This window comes from Gallinula chloropus (genome assembly GCF_964237585.1).
Source record: "Gallinula chloropus genome assembly, chromosome: 24".
NCBI lineage: Eukaryota > Metazoa > Chordata > Aves > Gruiformes > Rallidae > Gallinula > Gallinula chloropus.
Genome location: NC_140109.1, coordinates 5631730 through 5645136, shown reverse-complemented (window position 1 = coordinate 5645136; position 13407 = coordinate 5631730). Strand labels below are relative to the sequence as shown.

At 47.2% G+C, this 13407-nt stretch overlaps 1 protein-coding gene across 1 annotated transcript; it reads left to right on the top strand.

Moving 5' to 3' along the window:
* Positions 1 to 4505: 4505 nt before the first annotated feature.
* ANKK1 (ankyrin repeat and kinase domain containing 1) lies at positions 4506 to 12870 on the top strand (the record flags this gene model as incomplete). The annotated part of the gene is made up of 8 exons (XM_084274934.1): positions 4506 to 4693; positions 7946 to 8240; positions 8640 to 8791; positions 9687 to 9736; positions 9834 to 9989; positions 10257 to 10375; positions 11094 to 11139; positions 11522 to 12870. 8 exons carry the CDS (start codon positions 4506 to 4508, stop codon positions 12868 to 12870), a joined length of 2355 nt encoding a protein of 784 aa, XP_084131060.1.
* Between the last annotated feature and the right edge of the window lie 537 nt (positions 12871 to 13407).

Below are 13407 nucleotides of genomic sequence, written 5' to 3'. Positions count from 1 at the left end.
GGGCTCTCTGTAAAAGAACTCATTCATCTCCAGTACCACAGTCACCACATCAGGAGCATCCCATACCTGGTCCATCCCTTTGTTAAAAGTCTGGAAGATGAGTTATTGATATGAAATGGTAGCAGCAGGTGCCAATTCCTAGGGGAAAGAAATCAGAGACTAGAGATTTACATATGCAGCTCGCTCATTTGCATTAGGCAGCTCACTTTTTGGAATGTTAGCAGGGCTGGCCAAAGACTGAAGCTGAGGAGACCTGCTCTGTGGTTGCTGTGGACTGCTCAGTGCAGGAGATTCTTGTCAGATGCTGCCTGTACACTTGCAAATGTTCTCCCTGTGTCTTTCCCAGGACTGCTTTGAAAGTGTGGAGACGATTCTCCAGCCAAGTGACAGGAGGAGCTATGGAAACCTGCACAATCTGATCTCATTTGGTCCAGTCTTGAGAATGAAGAACGGGTTTCTATATAAACCTGTGGCAGGTGGGTCCCCTGTTTTTTCTTCTTCTCTCTCTCTGTGTCTCTGTCTTGCAGAAGCTTCTGCTCAACTCTTTCTGCTGTAAGATAAAGAATACACTTTCTTGACAGCCACCTAGTATGACTAGATTATATCCCAACAACTCCTCACCTTTGTTTTGGTCTTACTAAATCCCAAACATGATGGTTGATCAGTATCAGATCTGACAGACTTTCAGACAGGAGACACAGCCAAGTGTATCCTTTAGAAGGAAGAGAAGAGAGGGGAGGGAAACAAGGCAGAATGTCTGCTAGCTGAAAATAATTTTCCTCTATGTTGCAGCATTTTGGTGAAACATTTTGAGGGAGAATGAGGAATGCAACTGAAATAATTGTGAGAGGGCTTTAGGTGAGATGAGATGAGATGGGAGGAATCAGGGTCCGGGAACCTCCTTTTTTTTTCATTATTTTCTATTAGCTTTGCATCTTTTAGAATGAAAAAGCAGTGCAGTTATTTTTTGTACTGAGCTCAGGGAAAAGTCCTCATATTTAGAGGCTGTTACCTCATATGTCAAGGAAACACCATCCACAGGTAACTGAACAAAAATCTAACTTAGGAACATGAGGTGAAATAGAGCAGCTGGTTAATGTTAATGAGATGTTGCCCAGCTATTAGAAATGAGTGATGCTGAACCTGACACATCATGAGCATGAGAAACTTCTCAAATCCACCAGCACCATCCCTGAGAGTCAGCTAACTTACGGTGTCTTGTTTATGCAAAGGATATTCACTGCTCAGATCTTAGGGCAAAGCAGATGATGTTTGAAGAGGCACTACCCCTTCAGGCTCCTTAATGGAAAGAAGTTCAGCCACACCTGCTTGGGATGCTATAAAAATGAATGGGAGTTTAACCTTCTCTTTCTTACCCCTCCCTCTCTTAACGTTGTTTGCTGCTTGATTGCTTCTTCCCTTATTTCCAGGTCCTGACTCTGCATTGCTGGTACCCATTCTGCTGGGATCCCTCACTGGCTTTGCTGCCTTGAGCAGTGCCTTCATAAGCCTCTGGCTGCATAACAGACAGAAAACCAAACCCATACACCATCCCCATCTTGGAGAAATCTATGGCCTGTGACCTACGAGCAGCTGAACCATCCTGCAGATCACACCCCTCTGCTGTGGTGGTCAGAGAAAGGATGGCTTTTGCTTTGCACACTCTTATTGCTTTGGTAGATTTTCTGCTGATCCAGGGAGCAAGATATCCAATCTCTGCTTTAAACACATCTCCTCCTTCTTTGCTTTCCTGCTGCATGAGCAAGCCCACAAGCTGCAGGGAGAGAAAGAACTGTAGCAGCAGCAGCCCAGCTTTAAGGCAGAGCAGAGCTTACATCGCAGTGTATGCAAGCACCAGCACACAGTCTGTTCACAGAGGAGGGTGCTGGGAGAGCCACATGAAATAAAGCACTGTGAACTACAGCCACAGAGTGGTGTTTTCTTCCACTCCCTCATCTTTCCATTAACAACGTGTGTTGTGCCAGCGTGCAGCTGTGGGCAGAGTGGAGTGCTGCATCCTGGACACCACAGCTTCCACGATGGGGACTATAGCTGGGGGAGGGTGGGGGTGCCAAGGCATCAGCAATGGCTTTGGCAATGAGTGGGCAGTCATCCTTGGAGCCAGGTCTGAAGATGTGTTATTGAGGGGATAGGCACAGCCCTTTTGGCAGCAGTAACCTAGCCTCTCAGAAAGGGTATCCAGCATTGCTGTTTTCAGGAGCTCAAGCAGCGTCTGTGCTTGTTTCCAATCTGGAAAACGTGGCCTGTGTCCCACTGGACCCAGCACTCCTGCAGTGCCTCTTACAGAGGTGGTGTGGACTTGGGGTATCCACACACGTTCTGGCTGTGGAAACCCCTGTTCATGAAGCCCAGGCACCTCAGCTGAGCTTGGAAGTGACCTCTCTGGAAAGGCATCGATAGCACGGTGGGTACTGATGGGTGTTTCCTGTAAATCTGAGACCCCAGCCCCTTGCAGCCACCACAGCGACTCCCAGACAGCCCTCGGTGAGCCACGGCTGAGGCCGGCGCTGCGGGTCGCTGCCCGGCAGCCTTGTCAGGCAGCTTCTCTCCTGAAGCGGAGAGAAGGAGCCTCCGTAGGCCCTTGGGACCAGGGCTGCCCTGGAGCCCCCTGATAAGTAGGGATGCGGAGCCCCTTTGGCTTTGCATGCCCAGCTCCGTTTGCCCAGGGTACTCGCCTCCCAGCCCGGCTGGGACTCCGCAGGAGGCAGAGCACCGGAGCACCAGTTCGGTGAGAAAAGCCCATCCAGGAGGCTTTTTCAGGGGCTCTTTTTCGGGGTGGGATGGGGTGTGTGGGGGGGAGGACAGCCGGGATCGGGTTGCGCTTTGGAGAGCTCCCTCTGGGGACCCGCCCGGGGCTCCATCTGTCCTCCAGGCAGAGAAGAGGGAGCCTTCTGCTTGGAGGAGGAAGAAGAGGCATCCACCGTGAGACCAGAGCAGCGAGAGGAGGAGTGGCTGCAGGCTGAAGGAGAGGCAAGAGAACAGGCACTTCTGGAAAGGGGACCTCCATGTCTTCAGAGCTGCAGTCACCTGAGACAGCTGCGCCCCTTGGGAATGTCTTCTGCAGCCACAGAGTGTTTCCTCCCACTCCCTCATCTTTTCCTGAACTTTCTATAATAAAAGCTGAGCAGTTCAGTAGGTGTTTGTCCTGCCTGTGCCTAAACACCAGGGAATGGAGCTCCAGTCCTTGGCTCTGAATTTGTGTTGGCAGGTGAGTGGCAACAAGTGGGCGTGGAGGTGGCCTGGGGGGGGGGGGGTGGTACCTGGGCTAGAAATGCCCCACTTGGTGGGCAAGTCTTCAGGAGTGGCAGGAAAACAGCAGCAATCATTTGTCAGACTCTAATGCATTTCCACACCCTCTCCCCCAAAAGGCTGACTGGTTTTTTTCCCCCTTTTCCTGCTTTCCCTGAAGTCTTGCACTGGTAAGTGATGGGCCATTGTCAGATGCAGTGGAGAAGTAGCTGGTGCTTCCACTTGGATCCATCCTCCTCCAAGAATTTCTTCAGGTCTGGTAGGTAGCTAAAAATTCCAGGTCAAGGCTCGATGGCCATCACCTTTCAGAAAAAGTAATCAGCATTTGCACTGCAGTAGCACTAAGGAAACCAGCACCACGGTGTGGATGACCTTGATTTACCATCAGACATAGTCCCTGTGCTGAGTCATTAACAACATACATGCACAAGACTCAGAGAAGTGTCATTAAACCCTTTTTGCAGCTGGGGAATCAAGGCATAAAGCAACTAAAAGCATGCATGCTGTTATTAGTGCTCACATGGTAACAGTTAAACAGCTCAGACCTGCTCTTCAGTATTCTCCTGTTTCTTCAAATGCCCCTTGCAGGCATTTGACAGAGCACTTTCACCCTGGGGTAACCACTCTGGCTCACCATGTTTGCTGTATTCAGCTGATGTGTTTTTCAGACATATGCACTCCTCTTTGCCATATGCAGGTTCTGGGTTTTTCTCTGTTCTTTGTCTTTCTGGAGCATTTTCCACTTTTCTTCTTCACCCAGCTCACACATGCAGTGCTACACAGGAGCCTTGTGGGTTTCTCCCTGTGTTAAGGCCTTTCTTCCCTTCGTGTACCAGTCTCCTTCACTTTCCCCCAGCATACACCAGTGCCTTGAGGAACCCTGTCTTTGGCACAGTGCAGTTGCTGAAGGATTGTTGCATCGCACCATTTTTTGGTTTGTACTCTCAACATTTGCCCTCCCAGTGCTTGGTAAGGGGGAGAAGGGCAGCACTATAGATATGCAGACATGTGCCCATCCGTGCCAAGCTCTGTGCAGTAGCCTGGCATGAGTAATGTAGCTCCTCTGCCTACCAAATGAGAGCGACACATAGGATCCACCTCTCAGCAATAAATAACATGGCTCATCTCAGGCAACTCCCTACTTCCCTGTGCAAGTCAGAAGTAGGAAGAACTCATTTATTCTTCTGTGATACCAACCTGAGCAAGGGGCAGACAGGCAGGCTGCCTTTTCTGTCATGACTTCGGAGAGAGACTGGCAACTGGGCAGCTTAACTGTCTTTAATAAGGAGGATTTTGAAGATGACTGGATTAAAGTGGCCAGTGGAGGCTTTGGGCATGTGTACCAAGTCAAGCACAAGAGGTGGAGAACGGTTTATGCAGTGAAATGCTCTCCATACCTGCTGCAGGACTCCGGTGTGGAAAGGTAAGTCTCTGGTCTTTTCTAGCTCAGCAGTTGAAACTGTCAGTTTGAGCCATCTATGGGGATTGGGTGCTAAAACTCTGCTGCTTGTCCCTGGGAAGGGGAGGTTTTGGTACCCAAACAGAGTGGGAAAAGCACTGGTGGTCTGGAGGACTGCCTCTCTCTTATGTGTGTATGTGCACATGGTAGTGGGACAGGAACGCTTACTCAGAACAACTGGCATTGAAATCTGCAGGCTGAGGTAGGCATCTTTAACTAAACATGGGCATGTGGATAAAAGCAGCCTGATTGCTTATTTGCAGCTTTCACTGGACGTTGTGAGTGATGGGTTCTGTTAACCTCGAGTAGTCATTGCAATCACCAGGTTTAAAACTGGGGCACAGAGACTCTCCAGCTGGTTTTGCTAGGCTCGCAAAGCTCTCTGCTCCTTCACTTGCCTTACCCTCCAGACATGTTCTTTCCTCTTGATGGCTGTGCTGCACCTTCAGTTTACTTTACTTTTTCACTTTCACTCTGTTTTTTCGCTCTCTCACCTGCAGAAACTCTTCTGCTGGCTCCTTTGGGCTGGGTGATAGAACAAAGCAGTGTTACTGCCAGCAGTTGGGATGCTTCAATTGGAACAGTGACTGTCCACTTCAGTTTGCACTGCTTGTGCTCCTCAGGTGTTACAGTTTGCTTTTCCTTCTCAAGAGGAAGAAAAGAGTCACTCTGTTTTGCTTCTGTGTGTATCAATTCTATGGATTGCTGTTTGCAGAATATAGATTATCTCAACTCCCGGTGTAAACTCGTGGTTGAAGGTCAACAGAAATGTTCATTGATTTGATTTTATTGGGTTTTTAACTATTTCTGCAATCTCCTGGATTTGAAAAACTAGATCTGAAACTCTTGAGTGTTGGAAAAATACCTAACAGCATGTGTGCCTTTAAGAGTTCCTGCACTGGCCTCCTAGGAACTGAAGTTACACCACTTTGTCATTACAACAACTTTGCACTCCAAGGTAGTGTTATAAAAGGCTTTCCTTACACGTGTCCAAACAGCTTTGAGGCTGCTCTGACACACTTTTCACTAATCTCTGTAACTTCAGGTTTACAAGGAAAGACCACGTTGTCCTGCACTATAGCTGTGCCAAAAATCCCTCCTTTCCCTGGGGGGTTCTAAGAAGAGACAGAATCATTCCTGTAGTCTGGTGCATCTGGAGGTACTGTTTGATGGCCATTTCTCTTTGCTTTAGAAGGTCTCCAAATCTGTGAGCAGCAGACCTTTAGTGTGCAGTTTGTCTCATGCACATGTGCCCACACAGAACATATCTGAGTGCATGACACATGAGTCTGTCATGAACTTTCTTGTATGTACTCTAAAATGGTTTATCTGTGGGCACCAAGTGCAAGCCCCAGATGCAAAACCTGAGAGCTTCCAGGCCACTCAGTGGTTTGAGAGCAGTACAGCAGCACAGTTCTCTGGAGGCAGAAGTTTCAGAGGAGCTTGTAGAAGCATTCCTTAGCCCTCCTGTCTGTGAGCTTGTAAAAATAACCTGTCTCATCAGCAGCTATGAAGACAATGGTGTGGTGACTTCCATCTGCTCACATCTTGATGCATAACCAACCCTTTCTCACTCTTCATTCAGAATGATGGGGTAAACTGACAGCAGGTTTCTTAACCTTGTGTGGTTTTGCTTGTCAGGAGAAAAGAGGAGCTGGGTTTTGTGACATGATGGAAGACATCCCTGTGGGCCCATGAAAGCAAGGAGGGCAGGCACTCAGTGAATGCCACTGAATGTGTGTATCACCTGAGAGAAGGAAAGGAAGTAGTTGGAAGATGGCTGTTGCCTTAATTTCTGCCAGCTGCAAAAGCACATAGTTCACAGGGCTGTGGAGGCTGAGGAGGGGGAAAAAAAATCACAGGGAACCCACCAGAAAACACAGCCACAGATGCAGTCACAGCATTGCCCAGCTGGCTGAAACACTCAGTTTCCTGCATGAGAATCAATCCTTTTGGGGCTCTTGTTCATCCCCCCTTACAGGTCTCATTTCTTGGGGCTCCCTCTGCGTGTCCAACATCCACCTTCTTGCTGTACCTTCTCCCATGTCTGTGCTGAAGGTACAAAGGAGGCAGACAGGGGCTGTGCCCAGCCATTCTATCCCAGGAAAGGAGCCAGAAATCACAGAAGTCACTTCTTTCTCCATGCCCAGCATTTCCCTGGGAGGGGGAAGAATCAGCCTGCAACCTCCCTGTCCTGTGGGTTGCAACTGTCTCCCTGTGCTCAGCCTGGGAAAGACGATGCTTGAGATTCCTTAATGCAGAAAGGCATTTTACTGTGGGGAGCCTGCTAGAGGCAGCCTGCTAAGAGGATTTGCTTAGCTAAACTTTCTTTAGAGCTCTCAGTGGCCTGGCATAATGTTGTTGCAAGCTCAGAGTCACTCCCAGGGTGTGCTTTCTAAATGCAGCTTTGGCCCTTCAGTGCTCAGCTGCTGTCAGCACGGTCTGGGCACCCCAACTTGTTCAGCAGGCTGGGAAATGTAAAGATTTAGTGAAACAGATCTTCCAGAACTGACAACAAGGAACAGACATGTCTAGACTTCCTCTGGGAACAGTTTCACCATACTCATGGAGAGAAAGCTGCAAGCAGAGGCGTAAATATAGGTATGGCCAAGCCATGCCCTCTGGCCATGCAAGCCTCCATGTACTCCAGCTCAGCAGGTTAGTGTGTCCTTGGAGCCTGCCTGCCTGCAAGCTGTGCTCAGACTTATCATTGAGGCTACCCTGTACACACATGGTGCACAGCTTCACTATGCTGGGCCTGCTTCCAACATTGTGCTTTCAGGGAAGCATCACTTGGGAATTTTACCAGAGTCTGAAAACAAGCACATGGAGAGTCTTCTGAAAAGATCTTCTGAGTCTTCCGAGAGCTGGATTAAGATGAAACTTTTGATCTCTGTCTCTAGATGCTCCCTGGTTGAAATTGCCTAAATAATCCATAGTTCATCTTGAAAAGTTGCAGTTGTATGTTAGCTTGTGATCTGCAGCAGATCATGATGTGATTGCATCATCACAAGTTCCAGGGGCAAATTTGAATGAATGTTTTTGGGGTAGGTAGGGCTGCTTGAAAAATCTGGCCATCAGCAACCTCCTATCAGCAGTAACTGAGCCTGTGAATCAACTGATACTGTTTCTTGGTTCCACTTTTCCCCCCCCCCCTTTTTTCTTTACTTTTTCTTTTACTTTTTTAAACTTTCTTTTCTTTTTTTTTCCCCCCAGGACCAGTATGAACTGTCTAATGGAAGAGGCAACCAAGATGGAGAAAATCAAATTCCAGCACATTGTCACTATCTATGGGGTCTGCAACAGCCCTCTGGGGATAGTGATGGAATATATGGCAAGGGGGTCCTTGGAGAAAATTCTTCCCACTCACAGAATGTCATGGCAGCTCAAATTCCGACTTGTCCATGAGATGGGCTTGGCTATGAATTTCCTGCATAGCATGACACCTCCTTTGCTGCACTTAGATCTAAAACCAGGGAACGTTCTCCTAGATGGGAACATGCATGTCAAGGTATGACCTTAATGCTGAATTTGTTACTTCTCAAGTAAGAGGTTATTATTTCTATGCCAAAGGAGTCCAGAATTCTAGTGAGTTAGGTTCTTCAGGAGCACACAGTGAAGAATTGACCAGTGGGGCTTATAAGAAACAGCTGCTGAGTAAATTATATGGTATGCTCAAGCTCATGAAGGTAATCTGTGCCTATAAGTAGTAACTTAAGGTTCCAACTTAGGAGGAGTTGCTCATCTGCTAGACTCAGTGAGAAGCACTGACTACAATTTTAGCAGGGTTTTGTCAAGTTTCAGCTGCTAGGTACCTCCTCATGAAGGATGGAGGTATTTCACAGCTAATCTAAGGAGGGTTGAGGCTGTGAGCATTGTGGGGGGAGGCTCTCATTTGTTCTGCTTGCAGATCTCAGACTTTGGGCTATCCAAATGGATGGAGCAGTCCAGTCGAATGCAGTACATTGAAAGCTCTGCTTTGAGAGGCACGTTGAGCTACATCCCCCCTGAAATGTTTCTTCAGAACAGCAAGCCCCCAGGGATCAAATATGATGTGTACAGGTAAGGGCTGCCTTTCTGATCACAAGTCACCCAGCTTTGCCACCCAGAGCAAGAGGACTGATCCACTGCCTCATCATGCTCATATTCTGGCTCTCTGCTTGGCATAATGCCCTTGGTAGGGAACACACTGGAGTAGCACATGGTGCTCCAACCTCAGTGATGGAGAGTGGTGGGGAGAGGGATTATCTGTGGACAATCAAGTATCTCTTACCAGCTGCACCTCTCTGCAGCACGGATCCCATGTGAGCTGCAGCCTGTTGCCTGAGGTTCCAGCATAGCCTGCAGGAAGTTATTATACAGAGAAGAGTAAGATCAGAGTAAGATCAGAGCACAGAGCAGTGTCTGCTCTTTCACAGCAGTTGCTGTTTAGATTTATTTTGATTTTTTTAAAGCAATGTTGCTTGTCTACTTCAGTATTCAGCTTCATTTTGGTCAGGAACAGGTGGAGAAAAGATTTCAACCAGATTTTTTCCTTTTGGCCAGTGCACTCACACAACCTATGTACATACATTCTGGACATTCAGTAGCTCCTTAGCCACTGCAGTACATGGAAACCCAAGACAAGAAGCAAAGAAGGATTTGCATGGCCATGTGAACTTGTAGGGTTCTAAAACCCAGTGTGAGGAAAGAGGGGAGGGGGGGAAATGGCACTGAGACCTTGATTTTCACAGGAAATTATCTAAATAACTCGTTCAGTACACCAACCCTTTCACTGAGGCATCAGAGACATATGTGATAATTGGTAAGATCTTGTCCTTTTGGTGTGGGAGATGAAATCCTTCCATCCTGAAGAATTTCCTTCCTGATCTTCACATTTTTCAAGAAGATGAAAGCAGTAAGTGAACTTGATCTTTGTGTACATATGGGAGTGCTCATGATCTCTCATTGTCTGCAGCTTTGGAATTGTCATTTGGGAGGTACTTATGCAGAAGAAACCCTATGCAGGTAAATACAAACCCTTCTGACATACTCCACACTTACTAAATCCTTATTACAGCCACCTTCAGAGAGTAAAAGCTCAGTGCACTGTTCTCTTTTCCAGGAGCCAACATGATGGCTATCATAGTCAAGGTTGCAGCAGGAAAGAGGCCCTGCCTAGAACCCTTCAGTGATGACTGGCCAGGGGAATGCCAGCAGTTGGTTGACTTGATGAAGAGGTGTTGGGACCAAGACCCTATGCAAAGGCCAAGCTTTACAGGTGTAGTGGCTGATTGTGATATGGATTAGCCAAAGGTCAGCTGCATGGATTAACAAGTAGGGGGTATATCTGCATGTAAGACTTGTCAGTTAAATGGCCTGTTGCCTTGGAAGTGTTTGGTACTTATCTGCTGTCAACACATCTGCTTTCTCCCTCTTTCCTTCCTCCCCACGTGGAAGATGTGTGGAAGACTTCCAGTTTTGGGTACTGATCAGGTTCTGAACATCTGGTTAGCCTGCACTGCTAACAGTCTCTTTGCTCTGGTAGATATCCCTGTAGAAACAGACATGCTGCTGTCCCTGATACAAAGCCCTGTGGTAGATCCAGAGAACGAGCGCCTTGTTCGGAAGATGTCCCATAAGCCTGCCATCTCTGGGAACCAGCAGGTAAGGAAGGCTTCCCAGTACCAAGCAGGAAAATCCTTTCCCTGTTCTTACCACTTCTTGAGAACATGTTTCCTCTCATCGCTGTTTATCATCAGTCAAGGAAACTTGGCAAGGAAAATCAGGCAAGGAAAATGCTCAGATGACCATTTTCCAGCTCCTTGGACCTGAGGGCATTCCAGTTTATACAACTCTCATAGAAGAAAATGAAGTTTTAAACCCCTGTATTTCTCTGATTAAGGAAAAAATCAGGTTTCAGGACAGTCACAATCTTAGCCCAGCTACTGGAATGTAATTGTGCTTAGAAGTCAGCTTCATACAGGGAGAAACAGCAGTTGAGAACTGTTGCTATGTTGAGATTTTGCCTACTTGTGCAGCCAGCAAGAAACAAGATGCCTGAGTACAGAAGGCTGAGGAGATGGGGCTGTTTGGGTTATTGGCGTGTGCTGCAATAAGGAACTAGAATATATGTATGTTTGGGAGCAAATGAGTGAGAGGAGAAAAATCTCACTGCTAATCCAGAGATCCAGGCTCCCACATTCCTGTTAGCATCACGATTTGCTTTGCTGAGCTTTGGATGCAGTAACAGGACTGGATACAAACCACTCGAATGATAATACAGAATTATAGAGCAGTAGCAAAGAACTCTGTGCAAGTATTAAAGAATGCAAATAAACAACTTTGTCTTATGGCTTTTTCTTTTCCCTTTCCTGAAAATGAGAATGCCAAAGAAGAGTTCACCTACCCCCGAGGTCCTGGAAGTGTTGGTAAGTGGGGGAATTTTAGAATTAAAAAATGAAGAAGGGGAAACCTACAAAAAAACCAAAAGCCTGTTTCCTCCCTCTCCTGTGACATGGGTGTGGGTCAAGAAAGCTTTCCATGTGGGTAACTTTTCTTTTTAAGTTCAGGATAATTAACTAGACGGGAAAGAGCAGATACAGTTCCCAGGAGAGAAAGACCAAGTGTCTCGTTGCTTTCTAAGAGCAGGTAGCACTCTTGCCTCATGGCATATTCCCTGTCTCTAAAATTACATTAATTGCATTTCATACTACAAAGATTCCCATGTTCTCCCTCCCATCATTTGCACACCATGCTATTATTTCTCTTGGTCTTACTCTTTTTCTCCTGTTTTGTGTCCCCTGCCTTCAGAAACTGATAATCAGGATGTTCGTATCCCACCTTCTTACAGTGAGGTTGAAAGTCCAGAGGACATCCTGTCTGAGGAGATCTGTACAGTCCATGAAAACGGCCTCACACTGCTTCACCTCATGGTGATCCAGGGAAATGTGGAAAAAGTGAAGTTTCTCTTGAGCTGCAAGGCCAATGTGAACAGCCAGGCAGCCTGTGGCTACACCCCACTGATTATGGCTGTTCAGAAGAGGTCGCCAGAGATCTGCTCGGTTCTGATCGAGCACGATGCAGACATCAACATGCCTGATCATGAGGGTTGGACACCTCTTCACTTCGCTGCTCAGAATGGGGATGACAGGATTGTACGCCTCTTGCTGGACCACCAGGCACAGGTAAATGCTCAAGAGCACGACGGGTGGACCCCCCTGCACTTGGCATCACAGAACAACTTTGAGAACGTCGCCCGAGTACTCCTGTCCCGCCAGGCTGACTCCAACACCCAGGAGATTGATGGGAAAACTGCCCTCCACGTGGCAGCTTGCTTTGGACATGTCAGCTTGGTGAAGCTGCTGGCCAGTCAAGGAGCAGACCTGGAGAAAAAGCAGAAGAACCGTAGAACCCCACTTCACGTTGCTGTGGAGAGGGGAAAGTTCAGGGTAGTCCATTACTTGCTGAAGAACGGGACCTCTGTCAACAGCCTGGATCAAAACCATTACAGCGCCCTGCACTTGGCTGTGGTGAGGGGGAAGTACCTCATCTGTGAGAAACTCATCAAATATGGAGCCAATGTGGAGCTGAGGACAGACAAAGGTTGGACTCCCCTGCACCTGGCTGCTTTCAAAGGACACATCGAAATCATCCACCTGCTAAAGGACAGCCACGCCAAGCTAAACGCCAAAGGGAGCATGGACTGGACACCCCTTCACCTGGCTACTCGTTACAGTGAGGAGCCAGTAGTCTGTGAGCTGTTAAGATGTGGTGCAGACCCCAACATCGCTGAGAAGTCAGAGTGGGCCCCTCTCCACTTTGCAGTCCAGCGGGGCTCCTTTTTGACTGTCATCAACCTTCTGGAGTGCAAGGCAGATGTCAATGCTAAGAACAAAGTGGGTTGGACACCCTTGCACCTCGCTGTCCTCAAGGGCAATATGGCCATAATAAAGACCTTAATAAAGGCTGGTGCTCTGCTTGATGTGGAAGATACCACTGGCTGTACAGCCCTTCAGTTGGCAATTAGACATCAGAGAGAAAACATTATTACACTGCTTCAAGGCAAGGACTCATTGATGAATAAATCAGGGACTAGGACTCTGGTGAATGATGCTAAGGCTTCAAGACCCAGATTTCTTCCAGGAAGGACAGATCTGTAGATTCATCAAGTGTGGCATTTATCACTTGAGTTTTCCAGTATCAGGTGCTGCCTTAAACCACAATAACCCATCACCTGGTGATTACAGGAAAATTCTTTCTTTATTTTTCTTGAAAGAGAAAATAGAGCTGCAGAAGGAAGCTAACAAGTCATTTTTCAGAGTTTGACCAAGCTTGTAGAACGCTTTGGGTTGGAGATGCTGGCTTTAGGCAATGCTTTCCTCTTTAAATATTACTGTGCAGGAATGGAAATGGATATATGTGCTTTCTTTTCATATGGGAAATGCTGACGCTGTGCACAGCAACCTATATAAATATATATATATATATATGCCTTCCACAGATTTTATTGCTTTTGTTCCATGTTTTCCTACAGAGCAAATTGGTGTAAAATGGCCTTGGCACAGGTGGGAATTGAATCATGAGATTCTCACCTGCTGCTGGAAATAGACATTAAACACACAGTACAGCAACGTGTCAGATTTCCTGACATTTCATTTCTACAACAAGAATAAAATAAAACAAGGAAGGAAGAAAAA